The following is a 25285-nucleotide window of genomic DNA, read 5'->3' as shown; positions in this document are numbered from 1 at the left end:
CAAAAAAAAAAAGAAAAATAATACAATCTTTTAATGTGATGATAAAATAACCTATTTTTACATTTTATACATTTTAAACATTATATACAGACAATAATACTTCGTATTTTTAAATTTAAATAATAAATATTGCTTTTTTTAATTTAATTACATTTGTATAAATTACATAATAGGTGTAATTTATTGTTTTAAAATAAATCGCAACAGAATTAGCATAAATAATACAACCAAATATTAGGACGGGATTATTTTTTATGAAAAAAAAAAATATATATACATCTTGTCTCATATTATTGTTTTTCGTGCTGAATACTGTGCTAAAGGAATTCAAGGTGTACAGTGCATGGGTTAAACTGTTAGGGTACATTCGAATTATCCATGTGACACTCGAGAGCAGCGTTGCCCTGTAACTTTCATACCAATTGAAAACCACCATGCGTCCCTATCCCGGTCCTTACTACGAGTGTAAAATGGTATATCATGGGCCTACCAGTAGGTTTAATCGGTCGAGAGTGGAATACTGTGGAACGACAGCGACAATGCTTCTGAATGGCTGAGAGTTCCACTATTAGTTTAAAATTTGCATTTGATACCAACAATCGCAAGTAGTAATTGCAGGTGTCACAAACAACAGTTAATATTTGTTTTGTAACAGTAGTCAAAATTTTAAAAATCCTATCATCTATTGGTTATCTCTTTCAACTAGTAACTAAATATGCTGGAATTGCCATCATATCCTTAGATATTGTTTTGTTTTTTAGTATATGTAAACAGCGGGCAAATGAGGTAGCTAGTCACCTGTATCCTGTATGTACAAGATTTGCTCGTTTGCAATCGAGGAGCTAAATTAAAATGATATTAAAGCTCAATTTTGCCTAAAAATTTTCTCGGCACAACTATAGAAATCAGCAGTACAGGATTTGCGACTCTAAAACGAGTGGCATAAGGACCAGTTCACTTTGACCGATTGTAATCGAGCAACAGACAACCGATTCTAAGCGATCGTCGCTCATGAAAATTCAGTATCAGGGGGCCTATGAATTCCTTGCCGGCTTTTAAAGAATTTGCTTATCCACATAACCCCTTAAATAACCTTAAATAGTAGCTTTGAGAGAACATATAAACTGGGATATTATTCCACAGTTTGCAAGGGCGCGACAGAAATGATCTGTTATTGAGATTAGTGAAAGAATACAGGCATCCAGGTATTTGGAAAGTTTGTTTCCAAGATATGATTTGCGGTCAGAGAACAAATAACTCTCCAGAACACCCCCGAAGTAAACCTCCGTGGCTAAATGTAAGACAAGGTATTTGACAAAATATTTTTTTGTAGTACGTTCTATAACGCTTAATTTGGCGCCTCGGCATAATAATATGAGCACATGTCGTCTATATGGTAATTAACTATTGGTTATCGTTTATGTATAACTAAGGCGTGTTCTTGGTTTATGCGATAAAAAAAAACTGCATTTTTCTCAACTATATTACTCTAAACAAACAGTAGTACTATACTGTTTACTAAATGTATGTATATCTACTGTTTGTTTTATTGGAAAAGATAATAAAAAATAACAAAACACTCCATAATTAAGTCGATTGATAGACAAATGGAGCTGACCTCTCTTTGTTGCACTACAGACTCCAAGGTGTAACTCACATCATTTAGGATTGTCAACAAATCGAACAGCCCGTTCTTATTCCGATCGCGATCGCCATTAGAAGTTGCAGTTCTCACTACTGCCGGACGATTTAACACGGATAATTAGAATGCACCCTTCTTATTATACTTGAAAAATAATTTAACTATTATATAATTTGCTAATAATATTGACATTACCCACCACCACACTATTTACATATAGCTTATATCCTAATTAAGTACATCATAGTATGTATATTATAGAAAATAATTACAGTACTGTTATAAATTTTGTAAATGCTTTTCGGAATATATGCCTCGATTACCCGATTTTGGCGTTATGTAATTTAATGTTGGTATATCGAGCGGTATTTGATTGTTTCTGGGTCCAAAACTGTTTTGGCCAGATTTCTGCATACTTAAATTTGTATGAACATTAAAGCTAATAGTATTCAGGCCGTTTTGGGGTTTCATACTTGGACTGGATACAAAGTCTGTCCATTCGTCATCATCTGCGAACGTAGTTTTCTTAGGTGTTTGTTGTTGTTGTTGTTTTGGTGCACTCGATACAAAGTCTCCCCAGATATCATCATCAGAGGTTTGATTAGACACAACAGAACCCGAGTTGTGTGCGGGCGACGCATTTTTACTGTTACCAGCAGTGCTCGAATCACTTTTCAATGAATGAAGACTATTTATTGGATTGAACCTAGACAAGTCTTGCAAATCTATTCCGGGATTTGGCCAATTGATTTGCGAGTAACTTTCTAATGATAAGGGTTGTAATATTTGATCTGACTTATGTTGGTGACGACCCAGCCCGCTGCCGCTTGCACTTGTTGGTTGCAATATATCAGTGCTTACGTTCTGTATCCTAGGAGATGTTTGTGGAGCACTAAAGTCTTGCATATCAGAAATATTATTCGACACAGAGGAACTTTGATTATCATGAATGGCTTTGTTTGCTTTCTTACTGTCTATGTTGACTGGTTGATTATCACAGTTTTCAACAGTTTTTATTGTGAGATTATCTGGTATTGAGATTTGAGATCCAACAGTTGTATTTAAACTAAAATCCGTTGCTAAGGTTGGTGCTGGAGCGGATTGGAACGTTTCAAATTCATCATCCACATTCCCTTTCGCCAACACTTCTTCTTTAGGGCTCTTAAGATTCTGATAGTCTTTTTGTGTATCTAGAGTAATGGTTGCTTGATTTTCTTTTTCTTTATTCCATGAAGTGCTTGATATGAAATCAGAAAAATCGTCAAAAGTCTCTTTAACCTCTCCTGGATCTGGCCAATTTAGTGTAGGCATAATAGGATCTATTTTAATAGGTTGCAATATCTGCGTTTGGTACGTCACACTAGACTTTGTCAGAACACTTTCGGTAGCATTATTAACAACCGTTTCTTCAGCTGTTCCAGTAGAAGTAATGACTGGTGAAACCACTGTATTAGCTCCTTTAAAGTCTTGAAAATCCCAATATTCTTTTTCAGCAGTCTCATTCAATGGTGTAGACTTTTTTTCTGCTAGGTTTGCATTACTTTCTTGAACTGCTTGAGGAATGAGTCCAGATGGACCGCTATCATAGTGAATTGTTTTGGATCTCGGAGTTTCTGAATCTGTAGGCGTAAATATATGCGTGTCGGGTAGATTGATATGTCTTAATGGCTGCACATTTATTGTACTTGAGTATATTTTACTTAATTTGGAAGACGCATCACTTTCGAACACTCCTAAGTCAGTCGGCCTTTTGGGTGTCCCTGTTGGCAAACTTTTGTTTTCCGTATTGCAAGCTGAAACATAATTATATCTGTTTTATTCTATATAAACTGTAATACAACAATATTTTCTCCTGATTATAATAGGTCACATAGGAAAAACAAAAATACTGAATTATCTATGAGAAACATTTTTTTATAGCTCCCCACCATTATACAGAGCAATACTTTGCAGTACATGCAAGGAACACATCCAACAAAATGTCGTCTTGTGTCCATCAACCTGAGCCGTTAGTGTTAAGCCTCATGTGCCTGTAATTACACTGGCAACCCTTCAGCAGTAGAAGTGCTGCTTGACGGCAGAAATAAATAAATAAAAAAATAAAAAATATACCAGATTTAGCAAATATATATACTGCATTATTACCCATAATCACTTGTACATCTTGTATGAGTGAAACAAACAGACACACTTTTTCATTGTAGCATAGTCAGTGTCAATTTATAAACAGTGCATAAAGATTGCCACAGTCGAAACACCAAACCATAGCTTTGAATTTGAAGAAAAACTGTATTTGAAAAACAGTTTTCTCTCGAATTTATAAACACAAATTTAATACATACTTTGATAATTCAACTAAACTAAGTCAACGAGAAGGTATAATTAATGTAAACAAACTTTGAAGTTATCTCCGAGCGACTAAATAGGACCTATACTGAAGCAGATCTTTTGAGCATAGGTGATTTGACTTTGATCAGTCAAAATTTAGATGCGAGACAGATAGTAGAGACAGATTTATGTCGGAATGCAATTGATCTTTTAACCTTTTCTAAACTCAAAGTACCTATAGTATATCTCAGCCTCACTGTCGTTTTCTCTCTCACGGACAGTCAACTTTGTTTACACAAATTATCCATTTTCGTTGACGGCGGTTCACACTAAATATACAACTCACCATGTGAAAGTAGCTCTGATATTTTTAATGTGGAGTGTTTGTGAGCCATTTGGTCTAAAGTGGCCATTAGGTGCTCTAAGTCAAGGAGTAGAGCTTCAGCATAGGTGTCTAATTTATAGGATTGGGAATAGGAAGAAGCAATATATGCAAAGGTGAGTGGTGTGAATCCATGTGCAAGACATGCAAAAGAGTTAATAAAACAGTGTGGTAAACTTGCGCGAAGTTAAAATGTAATAAAAGCTTCCGTAGTATCATATATGACCTAACCATAAAAAGTCAACAAATTTTGATGCAATGTTGCCAGTTCTGGTAATCGCATAACTATAAACTAAGCTGAACCAAATCTAAAAATAGTATATGAAGTAATTATTAATTACACCATACAGATTCTCCTGCTGTTCGCGGAGTGTAGCAAATTAAGCTTAATTTTAATAATATATTATGGATTTCCGCAAAGTGACGCCTGCTTTTTTCCAATATCTAAAAATAGTACTATTCTCTCGCAGTGTTTTTTTTTATCCCACTACAACTTAGCCCTTGACTACAATTTCTCCTGCTGGTAAGTGATGATGCAGTCTAAGATAGAAACAGACTAACCTGTTAAGTTATGGCAGTTATATTAAAGAAAGAAAGAGACTATAGGTATGGGTATACCTATAGTCAATTTCTACGCGACATAGCACCGGAACGCTAAATCGCTTAGCGACGCTTCTCTGTCGGTAGGGTGGCAACTAGCCACGGCGGCAGCTTCCCACCAGACCATCCAAGAGAAAATTTAGAAATTTAATATTCCCAAAATGCCAGCAATTGCAAAACGCGCCAAGGCCGTTGTCGAAATTGCAGTGTTAAACGGCGCTACTTTTAAACTTGGCAATTTTACTTTAGTTTCGAGATTTGTGTAAAACAGTATCTGCAACAATGATGCGGATTCTGTTTTAATTTCTCTGAACTGAACTAAATTGGCGGTTCTTGCAGTTGTCTACTTTTTTAAATTTGATATCACATTAGGTGTTATATGTAGTGGTTGATTTCATAAAGTGGAACCTACTCCTATTAGCTACTAATCTGTTCCATAAATAGCAAAATTAGACGATGATGGTTATTTGAAAAAAAAAAAACTCTTGTTCAATTTGATTAGACTTTGCATATACACTGAATAAACCAATGATGAAAAAAATTGTGCAGGTCTCGTGCTATAGATATTAGTGACTGGGCGAGTAATAGTTAATAAACCGTTATTCGGTATAGTCGGTAGTTTTTTAATTATTCGGCTAAAGATACAGATAAAATAGTGCTGGTCAATATACAAAATTTCAGTTTTTCTAATTGATTAAGGTAAGGTACTAATCGAAATTACAGTATTGTTTAATTTATAATTCATTATCACCTACCGTAATGGGCATAGATTCACGTTTAATTAAGCTGATTAAAAAGCTCGTTACTTGGGTACAGTAAACACCATCACTCACGTTTTTTTTTTAATTTACTAAATACAATAGGCATGATGACTAATTTGGAAAACCACCCTATGAAGTGCCGAACTATTTACTACATCAAAAAAATGCAGAAATTGAAGGAGATTTTTTTTAGAGATATTGATATAAATTTCAAATTCGCCGGATGTCGTGGCCTTCACAGAAATTTTCGGAGTTCAAGCGGTACTAATTTATGTTTATATAGACGTGACGTTATAATTTTGATATCGGCGTGTTAACTGTCATGGCGGATCGCTAGATATTGCCGTTTTATTTATTGACATAAACACCAATGTCACATTGAATATAAATAAAAAAAGTTTTTCATAATACATGAATCAATCATATCATTAGATAAATACAATATTTTAGCGATTCTTGGTTACTGTCATCATGCCTATTACATTTTGAATCTGGCTAACTACACTAAAATTACTAGCAGTTTCTGGCAAATTCACGCATTTCTTTCTATGTAGCGGTAGGGTAAGGTTACATGGTCCATACATATTTTTATTTCAGTGTCTTTCTGTGTAATACTAATAATGAACAGTTTTAAATTAATATGAAGCATTGTAACATGATTCTGTTCTCAAATCTCTAAACTTATTCAGGTTCACAGGTCTTAAAATAGTGCCTTCCAATTTAAAATCTTCTCTGCATATAAGGATGGTATTACTTTTACACCTAGATGGCTAGCATAGGCGGGAGACAAAATATTATCCTCCGAATATATTCACTCTCAAGGTTTAAAATTAATTTGACCAATTGCCAAAGCTAGATGACAGGGGAAAGGAGACGTTTACCCCTGTTTGTCTGTATATTATTTGGATATTATTTACACATGTGCAACAATGCTTGGAGAGTGGAAAAACTGGGTAAATAAACATTTGGTCCTTTCCCTGTGGAGAAACATATGTCTCTTGCCCATTCTAGCTGCGCTATAATCTTATTTTACTTTAGGATTAATTACTGTCTGTATTGACTCAAACCCAATTAATACATCCTTAAAAATTGTATAAAATAAAATAATATCATTAGTTGTTATTTAATTTGTTTATAACAATCTATTTGTATTGTTACTTACATTCTTTGCCATCTGGGGTAAACGGATCCACCCAAACCCCTGCCTCTTTGTTAATAATCTTCTCAGCAGACTCGTTGTTTGAACTGGAGGAGACAAATTGTTTCTGTGGCTGTAAGGGCGCCGCTGTCAGATTTACTGCGTATTTCGGCGTATTGTAATTCCATTTTGGTCCAAATAACTGAAATAAAAAAAAAAATCTTCAATTCAATAATAGATGAGATGTTTATCATCATCATCACTGTATACATGTATAAAGTTAGATTTTTCAGATCAATATATTATCTTATTAATTATAATTTCATATTTGTGCTTAACATTGGTTTCAAATAAATGTATTTGGCTCAAACAAATACATGTAAATAAATAATAATATAATACATGTTTTACAGCAGAACTACCAAGATTCTCCAGACAAATACATAAACCTTCTTCTATATCTTTGCAAGCTTTTTTTTAAAATACTACTTAGTGTTTAATTTATAAAACAACTTACAATGTTTCTGGAATCAATGCCCAATGCCTTAAGAAGAGTTTTCTGTCCAAGGGAGTTGTTCCAGTTGACTATATATGGTTGTCTGACGTCAATATCAACCAAATGACCCCACGTTTCTCTTAAAAATGAGTCTAACTGTCCACATAATTCATCATCAGGAGCAGGTATTTCTTCCCCAAATATAGCAGTCAATACTGTGTTGATACTATCCACAATTAGAAGGTCATTACCTGGTGAACTAAGATCCCATAGAGTAACATCTGGTGTTGATGGTACTTCATTTGTATCTATAACAGTTTCTATATTATCAGAAGATCTGAAATCATCAAAGTCACCAAAATCGTCATTACTATCCTCTAGAGGTGTGTCTGTGTTTATTTCTATTTGTTCATGTGGTATAGAATGGGTCATGCTTTTAACTACTGGATCTACATCTGTTGCTTCAAAATTTGCTGTAAAATCCCCAAACTCTGGGCCTGCAATGCCATCACTCTGCCATGGATTCTCACTATTTACTGATAAAACTTGAGAGATTTCAGAGGTTGAAGTAAATTGAAAGTCTTCAAAATCTCCAAAATCATCATCTGCTGGAGATTCATCTTGTTTCACAGCATCTTGATCCAACTGAGATTTTACTGTACTGTACTGTACTTCAGTTTCTATTCTCATAGCATTAGGTAGTTCATTCTTTACTGAATTTTCGAGTACATCATTGGTATTATTTACAATAGTATTAGTGTGAATATCTTCATTATTATCATCTAAATTTTGATTGGGAATGTCTAGTTTATTTATGCTAGAAGACACACTTAAGGCTGTGATTTCATCTTTAGTGGAAATATTTTCACCACCATCATCTTGTATTCTTGTCTTTTTGTCTGAATTCCCAATTTCGACATCAACTTCAGTCTCAAATTGCTTAGACACTATGTCATTGGAATGTACAATGTCCTTGTTAACTATCAAATTCAAATCTTCTACAACATTGTCTTCAAGTTTTGGTGTGTTTTGATTAACTAATTCATTATTTGTTATAAAATTGACGCCATTTAATATTTCTTCAGGTTTTTGTTCGACATTACTTTCAGATACATTGCTAAGATTTGCATTCCATTTTTGTTTGTCTTCATTTTCTGATGTTGTTTGATAAATATTGTAATTGGAATAGTTTCCATAATTATACTCAGTGCTGTCGTCATCCTCTTGTGATACTGAAAATTATAAAACAGACCAAAATTTTAATGTTTAGCAGTTCAGTTATAGAGCTATATAGCAGACAACATTTACCTATAGTAATAAAAAAAGTTCATCAATCAAAAAACTAATCCTTACTATGTTTGTTTCTCCTTCCTTCACAACTTAACTAAGAAACCTATCAACTAGCTTGCCGATTTTTGGGCTTATCTGCTACTACTTTTTATCCCAGGAAATCAAATGGCTCCCACACAATTTGTGAAAAAGCCGTAATTAAACAAAAAATGCAGAATGTGGACAACAGCGAGTAATTAATATTTCAATCAGTTGATCCAAGAATTGATGAGTTAACCACAACAGTATCCTTTTTGTGATTATGATATAAACTTATATATTCAACCACAACAAGTTTACAAGCTCAAGATGAACCTAGCCCACTTAGATTGCAAACCAAATTTTTTTTAAACTTGTTTATGTTCTTCTGTAAAGTGTTGATTTTTTTACTTGTATCAACTGTCACGGAGGCACAGAATTTCTCTGAAAGTCTTAGCCATATAGAAATGAGCTAAAAATTCTTGAACATGATAGCAAAAGTTTGGGTAACTTTGTAACTATGTAAGATAAAATAATATCAGACAAATTCAATGGCAGACTGATGACTTGACCAGATTAAACATGCAGTTCATATTGTTATACCTACTAAGAACTAATTAGGCATATTAGTGTCATAATCACAACCAACATTTTTAAGGATTACAAATTCTTAGAAAGTTTTCTGAAGAGCTTACCAAAAACTGTTAAACATATGATTACAAGCAAACATTCAAATTAAAATTCTAGTACTATACTGAGTGATAACACTGGTTATTGAACTGCAAACCCTTCAGATTAATACAATTCCTTCTGTTTTTCAAATATAATATTTCCAATTAAAATTGGGTAAGATTAGTCATACTCAGTTGAGCCATGCATGTCCTAAGATGCAGTGTTAATAGCAGATACCTAATTTTTAACATCAAATGCAGAAAGGTCAGTTATCTGGGGCATTTTCTCAGACACAAAGTACTGCTGTAGAAACTCAATGTTGCACATCATCATGATGCGCGACATTGAGGGAAAGAGAAGCATTGGTAGAAAAAAGTTGTGGCTTCGTCCCAGTCTATAAACATTTATTTATGGACTATTATATTATTGACTGAATAATTATATTATCGACATTGTAAATATTACCTACAAATATTTTTTATGTACATGTGAGGATAAGTACATAGCTAACTATATATAACAGCTATATAGCATAGCTAGCATATTTTATCTGCCCCTGAATTTTTTTAAACCTCAAGGCAGCCTTAAATTATTATATATTGGTCTTGGTTTTATTTAGAGCTAGAAATATCTAGAAATTCTGTCAGTCAGTCAGTCAGTCTGTCAGTCAGACAGTCTGTCAGTCTTGTAAATGATGATCAGTGATCATAATTGGTATTGCAATTTAGTGGAATTTAACTGTGTTATCTTAATATAGTTTGCCATGATATTTAATAATTAGGATTAATATTATTTAATAAATTAGGATTAATATACCAATATATAAATCTAAATCTAGTAATATTTAATGTCATATACAATACAAGCAAATTTAAAACATTGCAAGATTCTTTGTAATTTTTTCAGGATTGCTGAATAAGAACATAAAAAAACATTTTAGATAGATAGATAATATGTTTGTGATCATTAACCCTAAATTGCACTAACTACCCCAATAATTGGTGATGAGACAACCTAAGTAGAATATGACTTCTCTTTGTGCCTTTGCACTATTAAATGTTGGTCATGATCTTGCCTTATATTTCCCTGGGTTTCTGCTGTATTGGTTATCCCAGTCCATAAACATCTGTTTATGGCAGATAAAATATGCTAGCTATATAGCTGTTATATATAGTTAGCTATGTACTTTTTATCCTCACATGTACATAAAAAATATTTGTAGGTAATATTTACAATGTCAATAATATAATGATTTCTGATTATTATTCAATCAATTTTTATGTTACTAAGTATCAATAATATTTCTTTTCTTTATTTTAATATATTTTAATAAACATTCCATTAAAATAACTTGTCAGGTCCTCATATTTCAGATGGAGTATACAAATCTAGGGCACTCATTCATATCTTTATTGTGTTCTGGAGCATGCACTGATATAATATTATAAATAAATAGTTAATAGATAATATTAAACCTTAAATGAACAACTACAAAAACAACGAGTTTTGTTTGTCTAACAAGTCCATCCACACTACTTTTTAGGACAAGGACTAATCAAATAAAGGAAAAATATTATATCGTGAAAACGTAAACCATTATGTTTAAAGTACATTTAGGTGGATTATTTAACTTACAGTTATATGTTATATCAAAATCTTCATGATCTTTGTCGTCCTCACACTGCTCAGGTGGTGGAGGAGTGCTGCAAACGAGTGGAGGAATAGACATGTTACTCCAACGAATTCAACTCCAACAACATCCAAATGTTTATATTTTAGCGCATGTAAACAATGTTATTCCTATACACAACATGTATAACTGTTTTTGATTAAATTTTACGCCTCAATACAGAAATATTACACTTTTTAAAAGGACAGCTGTTCATTTTGTAATTGACGTCTAATTTTTCCGTGATTTCTTTAACCTGGCTAATGGCTTTACGGCAGTGGGACCTAGTCTGTGAATGACAGTGGTGACCAAAGAGGAAATAAACACAGGCTTCACGAGGTGTTTATAAGCTCTTTGCAGATTTCACTTTTGATTGACACTATTTTAGTGTCAATCAAACACACAATTACTTAAATTAGTGAGTTTGCCTTTTTCAAATTAGTAACATATTAATTTCGCCTTACGGGGAAGAAAATGGAAACAAAATTAAATTAGTGATATGCATTTCTTTATATATAAAAGCTGGTAAATGGGTTTATTTGCCTTGAATAAAAAATAATATTGTTATCATTATTATTAGTTGACAAACATAAAACCAAATGAAAAGACAGTCAAGCATTTGAGAGTCATGAGAGTCATAAGAAAAAACTATTCTTGTGTAATAATGTATACATTGGTTAATAAAAGGTGTAAAAAGATTATTAACCAGATTCTGGCGGTGTTTCATTTTGCAAACATAATTATTAAGAGTTGTTGGTATGATAAATATATTTTAAAGTTAGGAAAACTTTAAATACAAAACATCAGGATTAAACTACTTAACTATTTGGATGTGTATGTTATGATTATGACGTGGAAAATATGGTTATGCGTGTGTGTGTGTGTCTTAGTACAAATGGTATCCAACATATTTAAACGAACGACAGAGGTATGGGTGAATAATTAATATATGAGGTTTCATCACCTACTATTCAAAGTCAAAGTCAAAGTCAAAAATATCTGTATTCAAGTAGGCCCATAGGTGGCACTTTTTATGAGTACATAAGAATTACACGGTAGTGAGATGATGGCGATAACCACATTCGTAAACTTAAAACAAAAGCTACGAGGGTTCCAAACGCGTCCTGGTCTAAGAAGAAGCCCACAACAAACTTAGCCGGGTGTTTTTTTTTTGTTATCACCATCTCACAATGTCATTTTAAATTATTAGAAGAGCAACCTGGTTAGAGCAATAATTTACACCCAAGCTTTTTTATCGTTTACGTAGTCCTTTATACTATAGGACTTTTCTATAAGCTTACGTTTAATACAAACTTTGAACTTTTTAAGAGACATCTCCAAGATGTCAATTGGTAGTTTATGGTAGAATTGTATGCAATTTCCTTTAAACGAATTATAAATTTTATGTAACCTAGTAATTCGAAATCTTCAATCACGTAAACATTGCCAATCCTTTTAAAATACTTGGAATTCCCTATAACAAATGACTGCATTAATATTGTGTGGCTTAACAAAAGCACTACTAGTCGTTAGCGTTGGGTAAGCAACGTTGACCCAAGTCAATACATGTATGGATGCCCTAGGTTGGAAGTTTAAAAGTTAATTTGGTATTTTTCAGTCGCAGCTCCTGCCACTAACAAATTAAAGTAATCGTTCGGAGAATAATCGAAATCGCATTTTAAGTTGATTCGTATGCCAAGGGTCAACCAAGAATATTTTTAACATTTTTTATTCAGACCTAGCTCCGAAATCCTCCTAAATGTGGCAGCACTTAATGAATGTCCTACCTCGTAGTATAAACTAAAATTGTCTAAAGTTTAATTTGAATTCATTCAGTAGATTCAGCATGATGCGTGGCTATGATACAGACCGACATAGAGGTGTGAATTAAAAAAAATACAGTGCTGGGTTCGGGTAAGTGAACTCAGTGAAGTGGGTAACTGATATCAGTTATATTTTTCCATCAAATTTTTTTTTCAATATCTTTAATGTTCAGAATTTAACCTGTCAGAGTTTTATTGTAAGTAAAGATAAAAATATCTTGTCGATGGATATATTATGGCACTTTGTCTTCAGAATAGTAAATGAATAAAATTCCCGGGGATTAAAAAAACCTTTGCCGCCTATTCCGCCAACCGCTCCCAATCCGAACCATTCCACTTCGCGCGGTATTAACCGTTATTTTTATCTAAATAAAGCAATCTGTTGGCATCCATCCACCATAACAAGAAACCTATATTATTATGATTCTGTCGTGCTATTTGGGTTGCTATATTAAAAGAAAGAATTGTGATAGTGGCGCTCTTATTAATTTCTACTCTTTTTTGCAGAAGTAGGGTCAATTGTCAAATATCTACTGTCACTGTGGTCCGCTCCATTCCATTCTAAGTTCTACGTTCGGTTTCGTTTCGTTGTGATTTTGTTCGTTGTCGGTCGTTTGTTGAAATTTCGAGCTTTTAAGACTAATTTTTCTGTTTATTTTATAATTTCAGTCATTTAAATATTTATATTATTCTCATAAAGTATAAAAGTGTCAGTTAATTGCTCGAGCATTCAATTCACTTTTCTTCGGTAAGTTTATTTTTTACTTACAACGGTGAAATAGATACATATGAACTTTTATAGTGCAACTCTCATACTTATGAATTTACTTTCTTTAATATTGTATTGAATTAGTGTCCAATATTTATCCCTTCCCGTGCCAAGCTCGAAATAATTGTAGCACAGTAGGTACGGCAAGAATACTGTCAATAACCTTTGACATGTGTCACTGCTTACGTGTCAGTCGGCACCGTATTACAACGAGAACTTTAACGTATATTTTTATTTAATAAATATTAATTGTATTACATACAGACTTCGTAATATCTTCAACTATCGAGGTAAGATGGATTATATACGTATAAATATAATATCCATCTTTAAATACCATATTCCATTGCATATTTGCTAAGCTTTTCTAGTGTCGTATTATAACTTTGTAATAAAACAAGAAATAAAGAGAATGATATTCTGTTGTAACTCAGCTATTTGTAGTTATGTGTACACTGTAATTTTTTTTGTGGTAAGTTATAATATTGCACAAATAGTACAAGTCATATGGACTGCCGAAACTGCAAGTAACTCTAGAACCTGTATTTGAACATGCTAACCTCTGGGCCATAAGGCTTTAGAATGTTCAATACTTACTAAATAGTTCAAGTTGAAGTTGTAATATGGAAGTACATAAGGTACAGACAATGCCCATGCCCTGTCAACTGAGATCTTATTTTATAGACTGTCAACCAGCCATACACTCCATGTTCAGATTATAAAACTTATATTGTGATAACTGTACCTAAAGTTTTTGTTTTTGTCTTTTAGTTAAAATGTATATTTCAATCCTGTTAGATTAGTGCTTGCAGCAGCTTTCCAATGGAGCTGCAGGCATTGCTAGTGCTATGTGGAATTGGTTTGGTGGGCGCTGCTGTCCTGCTCCTGATGGGACTCTTCTCTACCTCTGGAACCAGCTATGAAGAAGCTATAGCTCAGCAACGTAGAGCAACCAGTGAACTGCTAGCTCTAGCAGAAAATAAGAATAAGTCTAAGAAGACCAGTAAGAAGGCTAATAAAAAGGTATGTTTTATTTTAATATAAAATAAAATGTATGTGTTACTCGCCCACTACAGGGCGCGGGCCTCCTCCCACAATGAGAAGGGGATAAGGCCGTAGTCCACCACGCTGGCCCAGTGCAGATTGGTGGACTCCGCTCACCTTTGAGAACATTATGTAGAACTCTCAGGTATGCAGGTTTCCTCACGAATGTTATCCATCAGCGTTGAAGCAAGTGATATTTTAATTATTTAAAACACACATAACTGAGAATGTTAAAGGTGGGATGTGAACTCGGCTTGATGTGATGATGACTCTTGCAAAACTCTCAGGAAAGCAGGTTGCCTCACGACGTTTTTATTCACATATGAGTCATAACCATAGCCATTATTCTGAATTTACATCAGTATGGCCTACAAAATGCACCTCCTCTCCCTATAATCTACGGTGCTGCTTTACGTCAACTTTGTCTTACCATCACATAATTTTTAAAACCTTTTTTGTATCTGGTTCAGTATTTTCTCTTCCCGCAGATACCATTCTTTGGCATCTCTTGTCCATTTTTCATTGTTATTGCTGATCATATCATCCAGTCCAGTGCCATTTTTATCTGAATTCTTATATATTCTGTTACATCTTTTAAGTTATATTTTAGTTGTTGTGCTTTATAGCAATGATGAAGATGATGAAAGACAACAAAATAAATAAATAAATCATAAATATACTATGTCATTAAACACTTTGCCATCTAGCCCTATACATTTATCTTGTCGCTTTCATCCTGTACTGAGATGAGTAAGTAAGAAATATTGGTTGAGCTTTTGTGGCAATTTAACCCAGGACTGTTACAACATGCTACTAAACCAATTAGTTAATAGATATGGAAATAATAAAAATATGTTATCTATATTGTTTTCTTATCAAGAATCATGACAATAAAACAACACAAACACAAGCTATTAAAATATTTTCAATGGCTTTCCAGTAATATATATTAATATGACCAGTAAATGAATATACACCAGTGCTTTATTTCTATTATTAGCTTGCTGAAACTGAAATTTATAGTAGTATAGTACTTTACTAAAATATTGCTTGTACCTTTGAATAGGTGCAGTGTTTGTTACAGATAATGGTGTGAAATCTGTTGTACACAACTCTAAACTTGAGTAAATTAGTAGAAGAATAAAAACTGTCATTGTGCTGTCATTTCCACTAAGAACAGAAAGATGGTACTTTTTACCTGTGAATTTACTTATCTTTAAAGATTTTTATACAACTTTTGTGTCAGCAAAACTTTTATTACATTAGGAAGTATCTTTATTTTTGACATGACATGTTATGTGGAATGTATGTAAAACTTGCAATGCAAACTAAAATTTTAACACATAATGCATTAAGATTGTAAGCACATTGCAGCAGATTACCGCGGCTTTGCCTGTTTTTTATCTTCTATTCTATTTTTCAAAGACCTGTTTGTTTTCAGGGTTAAAAAGTATCCTATTTCAATCAGCATTATGTAAGCTGTTATATATGCTGAGATAGTAATATCTAACATTATAGACGTTATTGCCCTTACTTAGCCATACTTTTTAATGAATGTGTTGATAGAGGTACTTTTCCAAGTTTAACGAAACATTGTAAACTTATTCCTCTTTTTAAATCTGGCAATAAAAAGGACATTAACAATTATAGAACCATTTCAATCTTACCAGCTCTAAGTAAGGTGTTTAAAAATATTATATTAAATCAACTTTTAAATCACTTGAATTTAAATAACTTAACTACATCTAGAGCTGTATAGTTTCACTAAAGGTTGCAGCGCTTTTTGTGATCTATCCAAAGCATTTAATTGTGTTAATCATGAAACCTTGCTTCTTAAATTAGCCCACTATGGTATCAAAGAGTTGCACTTAATTTGGTTGTCTCTTATCTCAGTGACAGAACCTAAAGGGTATGCATAAAAGACATTCAGTCGCAGGAGTCGTCTACGTCAATGGGTGTCCCACAGGGTCAATTTTGGTTCCCTTTCTACTTTTGGTGTCTTGCCGGCTCTTCTCGGTGGAATCTGCCCTCCGAACCGGTGGAAGAGTCACTACAAACAGACGGACTTGACATATCAATTGTGCCTGTAAATTCGGCCTACTTGAAATAAATGAATTTTGAATTTTGTGTTACAATACAGTTGTTATAAAAGGAATGTACTGTGTCGACCATAACATAAATTTTCTTTACATTTAGGATTTAATAGGGTCACAAATTACTTTTGTAACAGCAAATTATGGCTTATGGTCCCAGATAATATCAAAAATACTTCACCCATGTGCAAATAATAATTGTGTATCTAAATAAAGTATTAATAATAAAGTATAAAGTCAATTTAAAATATTTTCTCATTCAAATAGACCCATAGGTGGCACTTTTGATGCATACATTACATTAAAAATGTGTTCTGAGATGATGGCCGTAATTATATTTGTAAACCTTAAACTGCTACTAGGGTTCCAAACGAGCCACGGTCCAAGAAGAACTGTTGCTTTTTAACTTTTTTTCCCCTATGGTAGTCCATAAGGAAAAAAAAAGTATATATATAGCAGCACATATAAACTATTATTCAATAGCTATGTCTTTTTATGCTTTGGTTGTTTTCAAAAGTAAGATATTATGTAGCAATAAATCCATGAAATTTTACCTTCTTATCTAACTGACTGTATTTGTAATTATAATGTTCTCTGTGCTGTACAATAAAAGTGCATACCTTAATTCATTTGTTTTTTCTATAGCTAGCGAAGAAAGAAAAAAAAGAAATTGTAACAGCAGCAACAGGAAGTGAGCCTGAAAGTGAGGCACCAGCTGAAAGTGGTGTTGAAGATGATTCTGTCCCATCGAAGCCTCATGTTGAGTTCAACCCAGATGTAGTTATTGAAAATCCCACTGATAATCCACTTAACATCGCGATGAAGGTTATTATATATTTAATTTTACCTCTCCAATGTCAAGTTCCTGTTATCAGTATTACTGCAAATAATTACAATCGAGAAAAAAACGTTACCAACAAATTATTTTGGTTTCACAAACTTCTTATCTGCGCGTTATAAATGGGTGATGAATTCTCAGTTATCATTGTTGATTCTGCTATTTGCATGCGTGACTCAAATACCCCATTATATTTGCTCGTGAGATTTCACTGGGCGGTATAATATTATTTTAATGTATTTCTTATCAATATATTTATGCCTGATAGAAAACATTGATAATGTTATCCAATTAAGTTGGTGTGGAAGGTAAAAGTAGATTTAAACAGTTTATATTTAAATATGTCACAGTATGTACTCGTGAACAGTGTGTTACGACTATTACCCAGTTATATCGCGATGAGACGTCACGACGGTTATAACATGCAACAATAGTAAATACATAATTATTTGTAGCCATTTTGTAAATCAACCGATTTGTACTCGCTTTCTGCACTTGGTACTGGTTATAACTTAAACAAGAGGTCTAAAATATTTATATATTATATAAGGTTACATTTATATGAATTAAAATTATCATCTCGAACTGACGCCATCGCGTCTCTTCTAAACGATGAATGATTACAACTGGAAACATGTTTCCTAGGGCCTTATTCCCATTCTTTAAAGCAGTATTAATTTAAAATGACATTTTATTTATGATACCTTAACATCCTAAAAATAAGAATTGAAATTTTGGAAAGAAACGTTAATAATATTACAATAATAATGCAGAAATCGACGGTTATAGCAAACCCCTGTAGGGTTTTATTGACACATTTCAATCTTGTGTTACTTGAGGAATAAATGATAGTTACTTTAAAACTAGCGGGTCTACTAACCACGCTGTTACTACTGGTGTTCACTTCATACATGCACCAACGCACTGCACACCCTAATTTTTCATATAACTCATGAGAGGAGAGTTTTTTAATTTTATGCATTTCTTTCCGGTTTTTTTCCGGCTCTGGCGAATAACCCTGTGCACGCCACTGTCGGTTACTTTATATTCCTTGTTTGAGTAAGTTAAGACTATCCGGGAAATGCTTAGTAACTCTAGACATGCGTAATACGCCGTTCACGTAGATTGATAGTAACACATTAATTAAATTTTTGCAATACTTTTACCTTACCTTTTATGTGAATAAATCTGTAATAGATTTAATTCACCTATTGAAATATAACATATTGCATAATTGCATTTCACACTTATAATTTTATATTCATTGATAAAAAGTTAATATAAGTAAGTAGCAGATAGAGAAATAAAACTGGTTGTTAGTGGGTAAGAAGGAAAGGAAGCGACACTTCTATGGTAGAATATTCCTTTGTATTCAGATTCGCAAACGCGGCAAGGATCCTAAAGTTAAGCCGATATTAATAAATAAAGAGGATCCGAGTTGCGTTAGCGATCCCAGCACGGCGGCCACTCCCAACGCTGAAGTCTCTAACCATTTTGAGGAAATGCATCCCAAGGATGAGTTCGAGTTGTTGCAATCGTCATTAGAAAAAGTGAGTTCCTTATTCCCATCCTAAGGCGCAAGCCATACAAAAGACGTCTGGCGCTGACGTGGTTCGTAGGTCAAACCGTTTTATTCAAATTTTCATACAAAATATGTCGTTCTGCCACAAACGTACAATTGGTGCATTTAAACATGTGTCTTAAACATTTGGTATGAAATTTGACTAGAAGGAAAATCACCAGCGCCATGTAAGAGCAAGAAGTCATATTTGTGTGCCTTTCCCCTTAATTCCCATTCGTGTTGCCAAATCTATAAACAAAATTAATTATTCACAGGCATTTTTATACCTATAGATAACCTAACATATATATACTTAAAAATGTTTACTTCATCTGCATATATCATGTACTAGGTGTATCCGACGTAAATATTGTAGAGAAGCGAGATGTTATTATAAATATCGCGTTAATAAGGAGGCAAATTTTTGAATTTTGCTGAGTTAAAGACTGGTCCTTCATCAGCCAAAAGAGCTCTAGGTACCGTCGTAGCCTTCTCGTTTTTTTCAGTGCCTGTCTCTGCCTATGTAAATTTTCAAGAAACGGAAAAACAGATAAAAACGAGTTAGATACACAGGTAGAACTCCATTTGCCGATACAGGACAATGGAGTAACTCAGTAGCAATTGTCACTAGCACGGCAGATATGTTCCACATCCTTCCTCAATAAACGGGCTGACTATCTAGCGCAAATATTTTTTTTTCTGGTATTTCCTCAGATAACCACGTTCTAACATACAAATAAATTTTAACCCTTCAGCTTTTAGACGTTACTATAGAAGTATAGATTATACTGAAACTTATGCTGTATAGATTCCTGATTGTTGCAATATTAAAAAACGGATACAAAGACAAACGGAACGGACTAACGAAAAAATAAGTTTTAGCTTAAACTGGCAACACCTTCCTTACCCATTTTTATGCGGCAAATTAGTATAATATTAGAGTTTTTTTTGTGAACGTAATGCTCGGTTGTGTTCGTTTTAATTATCCTAGGGTGAAGTTTATTTGAATATTTTTGTGATTCATATGCATGCTTTGAATGTTATCTATGATATTTTCATTTACCATTATGGAATAGGTCGATTAATATAAGTCGGCTTGGGTCTTTACACACACGAAACCTTTAGTATATAGACATTTTTGTCTTGTTCACAAGGACCAATTGAAACAATGCATTCTAAATTAAATTTGCTGAAAATAAAGCTGAATTTGCTTCAATCTGTGACAGCTGGGTAGTAAATAACGGGGTGAAATTCATAATATTTATGTATTTCTTTTATAATTATCACCGCACTGATCAAAATACGCTTTTATGATATTTTTCGCTCGTTTCCAATTGCAAAGAGTTAAATTATAGTAATAATATAAATTATTAAGCGTTCCAGGGCAACACTTTGCATGATGTGTTCCTTGCATGCCCTGGGCGATTTTTCACTTAACATCAGGTGGGCTATTTGCTCGGTATATCAAATTTACGATTAAAAAAATATCCGTTTCCCACTCGTTTGTTTTGCATTTTTATGCACATGCATGTTTTATGAATGTGTTGACAGTGTTAGGTTGCGATAATCGACCTCGAATCCTTTTTTGTTTGTTAAAATTATAGTGCTACTAAAGGTTTTATATTGATTGCTTGAATTGGCTTGTTGTATGTTATGATATGGCTTATTTAAAACAAAAAACGGCCAAATGTTAATCAAGACTTAAAGAAGGATTAAATTTATGTTGTTTGGTCGAATTATTCGATTGCTATAAAAAAGGAATATTTATTATGTTTGGGACAGCATAACTGAAGATTTAAAATATTTCTGATAAAAGGAGGTATTATTTAGGGTATATATATATATAATTACGTATATATTTTCTGTTATAGTCGTACCACCATCTTAAATTAAAAAGCAATTAGAGTATGTAAACCTTCCCTTTAATACCTTTTATGCTAATCTTCCTTCATGTTTCATTATAACAAACATTTATAAAGATATAGGTTTCTGTAAAATTCTAATAAAATTTCTCGAACCCTAAAAATGCATGTTATGTAAAATGTATGCTACTTTTACTATGTTCGGTATTTAAATGTTAGTTGTATATATTTCTTTGTTTTCTATCCCTATCAAGTTTAATCGAAACTAGCAAAGATAAACAATTCTAAATTGGCCTTTGTCTAGGCTAACATATTATGTAGTTTTTGTCATGTTCTTTACGTAGGTATGTTTTATTTGTATATTTCTTTCACTACTCAAAGGATTATTTTTAAAACTGTTTCGTTTATATTTTTTAAACTTTAGGTAGCAGAAAAAAACGAAGCGAAAAAAGAAGAAATAATAGAGAAAAAGGAAGGCAAAGCGCCCAAGCAATCGAAAGGCACAAAGGCTACACCGAAGCAAACTACATCAGAGCCTGCTAAGGAAGAACCTGCTTCTGAAAAGCAAAACATTGGCGAAGTACCTCTTGAACAACGCAAAGGTTTGCTTAGCTCATTTTATGTAAGTGATTTAATAATTTATGCTAGAAAATGTCTTGTTTGCATTTCTAGTACTCAGTAAAATGCCACTGCTTTCAATTTCACACCGTGCAATCAACAAGATGAAGAAACAAGGCCAAAAAAAAATAACGTTTAGATTTTCTTTTCAGAGGCTTGCCAACACTTAACAGTCTTATATCAGAACGTTTTTATCCTATTCCTTGTGGCTAATAAGCATAATAAATTTGTCATTTAACACTTGAGAATAGGTATTTCTAGTCTGTTTAACATAACTTTGGTATTTTACAATCTTGTTTTGAGTACTACCTCTACAATACAATTTATATTTGGTGAAGCCATCCCATATGAGGGCATGTGGGATAGCTTCACCAAATATAAACTTGATGCCATTATTAGAATGATACCTATCCTACCGAACTAATGTTCGATCATCAGGAGATATAGGTATTTCGTACGGAGTTTCAAATTCTACGGATCTGTGCCGCTTGCAACGTCGACTGTCGTGTTAGTCGGTGTACCATTGTTACGTTTACCGGTGCGAGGTCGCCATTCCAGCACCTTAGGATGAGGTCCCAAGCGTCTATCGGTTGTCCTAGCTAAGTAATCCGCCCATTGCCTCATTAGCTTCCCGACTCGTTGTGATATGTCGGTAACTCTGATTCTTCTTCGGTTCTTCTCAATCAGGGAGATTTGATCACGTATAGATACTTCAAGCATACCTCTCTTTCCATTGCCCACTGAGTTTCTCAGAGCCTTCTGATGAGGCCCATACTTAACGAAGACTACGTTAGGACCCATAAGTCATCAAACATCACACTCACTGTACCCTTTGGTATTTGGGCACTGAGAAATTTTGGCTAGTTATCACGAATTTACCCGAGCCGGGTATGACAGACTGATTTGACTGACAGACAAACTAGTTATGAATCCCGTGGAACCTTTTGTTTTATAAATCCCTTGGAAACCTTTTGTTTTTCCAACATAAAAAGTAGCCTATGTTACCTCTTGCTTAGTTCGGGCGTGAAGGAAGGAATCAAACAAACAAACTGACTTGCGCATTTAAAATATTAGTTAGGATTACGCGGCACTGATTTGTCACTGGTTGTTGCGGCCTAACTTTAATGTTCACCTTAAATTGACAGAATTTTTTACATTTCAGGGAAAAAGAGTGAGAAGAAGATAGTTCCAGAGACGTTGGATATAGTAGAGGAAGTTGTCCCGCCGCTGAATGCACCGCAACCGAACGAACTGACCACCGACAAGTTGTTACGGCAGGCGCTGCCGCCCGCACCGGCGCCCGTGCCTTCCCCACCTGCAAAGTCCAAGAAAAAGAAGACTGACCAGGACTTGCTCACACTAATGGGTGAGTAGGAGTAAAACCTATGGCGTATTCATTCATTCATCATCATTCATTATGCATTTCTTTATTTAAATAGGCCCATAAATAACAGTATGATTCGTAGGATACAGAAAAAGTTCGGTCATCAAGTTTTGCTAATTGATTATGGTTTATCCATACCAATATTGTGAATATGAAGGTGTGTCCAAAGTAGTGGAAATAGAAATGGTAACGGAACGAAAGTAGTGCACTGAACAGTCAAGTAGCGTTTAAGGTCGCGTTTTACATTGCCACATTCCGATAAAATATGATGTCCAGCTCTTAAGAGGTTGACGATGATGACAAGGGACAAGGGATATAATTAACCTGCCCACCTGCTAAAGAGTGGGGAATACGAAATGAGAACGGGAATATAGAATAGGAAAAGTTTCCCCCCGTTTATTATTACACATATATTATTTGAATATTATTTCCACTTGTGTTCCAATGCTCTGAGAGTTGATAAAGCTGTGGGAGAAGATACATTTATATCGTTTCCCCGGGGATATAATTGTCTCCTGCCCATGCTAGCCGTGCAGTAGTAGTAGACTTTGTTTCGACCGGGGGAGTACGACTGCCATGCTTATTTCTGCTCTCAAGCAGCAACGTTGCAATGTTATGTTCTGGTCTAAATGGCATGGTTGCCGGTGTAATTATAGGCAGATGAGGCCTTAACACCTACGTCTCAGGTTGATGGGCACAGGGCGGCACATTGCAGGCGTGTTCAAAACATGCCTTGCGAAGTGTGGCTTTCTTTATAGGCAATGGTTTTCCACTTAACAACAGGTTGGTCAATTGTTACTACAAAAAAAAAAACTAGTTTATTTTTATGTACAACATAAAAATAAACTAGTATTTTCCATTAAAAATTAAAAAATATTTTTTCAAGTAAGACTTCTTTAGGTGCGACTAGGGAGTAACTCAGATTTTTTTCTAACGGAAGTAACGCTTACGTCAGACGTCTGCTATTCAAAAATAATAATTTGGATCGGTCGTAAGTATATGTCATTTACTCCACGCTTATTGACTTATACTTGACTTATAGCAGCTTATTTTCGATATTTCAAACGGATCAATTATGAAGCAAATAAAAATTCAGCAGTTTTAAAAGAAATATATCAAAGTGGAAAGTTTTTAATAAAATTATTAATTAATTTTCTGACGCTTGTGACATTCTATAATATTCAATGACAAGGTTATATTGCTCTGAAATTGTTAATTTTCTGCTCTCAAATATTTTATTCAACAAATGAAAATATTTATAAAATGTGAAAGTGATATTAATGAATTTTAAATCTTAATATATATAAATCTCCTGTCACGATGTTTGTCCGCGATGGACTCCTAAACTACTTAACCGATTTTAAATTAAATTGGCACACCGTGAGCAGTGTGGTCCAACTTAAGAGATAGGATAGCTTAGATCTTTAATTATAGTCGCAATTTTAATTTATTGGAAATTATTTGTCTATAATTAATTGACAGTCACATGTTATATATATATATAGATATATATACTACTATACTCATTTAAGGCTTAGCGATACTGAATACTTTAAAAACAATATCAAACGCAGACGAAGTCGCGGGCAACAGCTAGTAGGATATAAAATGAAATAGTGAACATGAAATGAAATGGCGTAGTCCATGGAACATTTTACTCTTTTATCAATAAATAATAATAAAAGTTTTACTTAATTAAATCGCGTGTAAAGGTTACACGCACACACTTTATTTTATGGGCGTCGTTAGATTTTTCTTAACATCTCATGATTATTTTGCAGTAGGGTACTACAATGTTTGCAAGATTATAAATAAATGAAAATCTTATAAGAAACATTCTCAAATTTGAGTAATGTCCGCTTCGCCGAGCTAGCAGGATATTAAACCTAATGCTGTAATGTGTGCAGAAACTATTTAAGTTTCAAATGCCTTTCCAAATAGAATAGAGACGCTCTGTAAATATTGCGAGCCATTCAAACGAGAGCGGACTAATGCAAATTTGAAAAAGGATAAGTTGCTAAAATTGTCTGGTTTACTACGAAACTGATAATAGGTTTTAACGCGCTAATCTAATGAGATTAGTCCGATTTTTCAATATTCCTCAAGTAACATCGAATTCATTTAAGATTAATGGGAGATATGTGCCAGAGCAATTAAATTAAAAAAAATTATAGACCGAGTTCGATTCGGCACGTGCCTCGTCAGTGGTCTTATCTTTTCGGAGTTAAGCAATTAAATTGCACTTGCATTTACGGTAAACGAAAACGTTGTGAGAAAACCTGATATTTGAGAGTTCT

The 25285-nt window shown here is 33.7% G+C and overlaps 2 protein-coding genes across 5 annotated transcripts in view; one reads left to right on the top strand and one right to left on the bottom strand.

Moving 5' to 3' along the window:
- Nucleotides 1-122: 122 nt before the first annotated feature.
- Nucleotides 123-11256, bottom strand: LOC120631870. The gene is made up of 4 exons (XM_039901529.1): nt 10963-11256; nt 7369-8579; nt 6876-7053; nt 123-3435 (listed from the first exon to the last, which is right to left on the bottom strand). Exons 1-4 carry the CDS (start codon nt 11054-11056, stop codon nt 1922-1924), a joined length of 2997 nt encoding a protein of 998 aa, XP_039757463.1. The 5' UTR covers nt 11057-11256; the 3' UTR covers nt 123-1921.
- A 2123-nt stretch (nt 11257-13379) lies between these two features.
- The window catches only part of LOC120631921 (ribosome-binding protein 1-like), a 31524-nt gene continuing 19618 nt past the window's right edge, over nt 13380-25285 (top strand). The window contains exons 1-6 of one of the 4 annotated variants that reach the window (XM_039901619.1): nt 13380-13567; nt 14387-14611; nt 17371-17550; nt 18940-19113; nt 21411-21588; nt 22767-22970. In XM_039901619.1, the coding sequence (XP_039757553.1) occupies nt 14411-14611; nt 17371-17550; nt 18940-19113; nt 21411-21588; nt 22767-22970 (937 nt within the window). In that variant the 5' untranslated portion in view covers nt 13380-13567; nt 14387-14410. Of the gene's footprint in view, nt 13568-13744; nt 13879-14386; nt 14612-17370; nt 17551-18939; nt 19114-21410; nt 21589-22766; nt 22971-25285 lie in introns of those variants that run through there. The other 3 variants (XM_039901621.1, XM_039901620.1, XM_039901622.1) reach the window with 3 other exon arrangements.

This window comes from Pararge aegeria, chromosome 19 (genome assembly GCF_905163445.1).
Source record: "Pararge aegeria chromosome 19, ilParAegt1.1, whole genome shotgun sequence".
Lineage (NCBI taxonomy): Eukaryota > Metazoa > Arthropoda > Insecta > Lepidoptera > Nymphalidae > Pararge > Pararge aegeria.
This window is presented reverse-complemented; position numbering and strand designations above follow the sequence as displayed.

Coding starts and splice junctions, on each gene's coding strand:
- LOC120631870 (XM_039901529.1), bottom strand. CDS start 11,056: ATGTCTATTCCTCCACTCGTTTGCAGCACTCCTCCACCACCTGAGCAG. Junction 8,580..10,962: donor TTTTGATATAACATATAACT/GTAAGTTAAATA, acceptor TATAATTTTCAG/TATCACAAGAGGATGACGAC. Junction 7,054..7,368: donor GCATTGATTCCAGAAACATT/GTAAGTTGTTTT, acceptor TTTTTATTTCAG/TTATTTGGACCAAAATGGAA.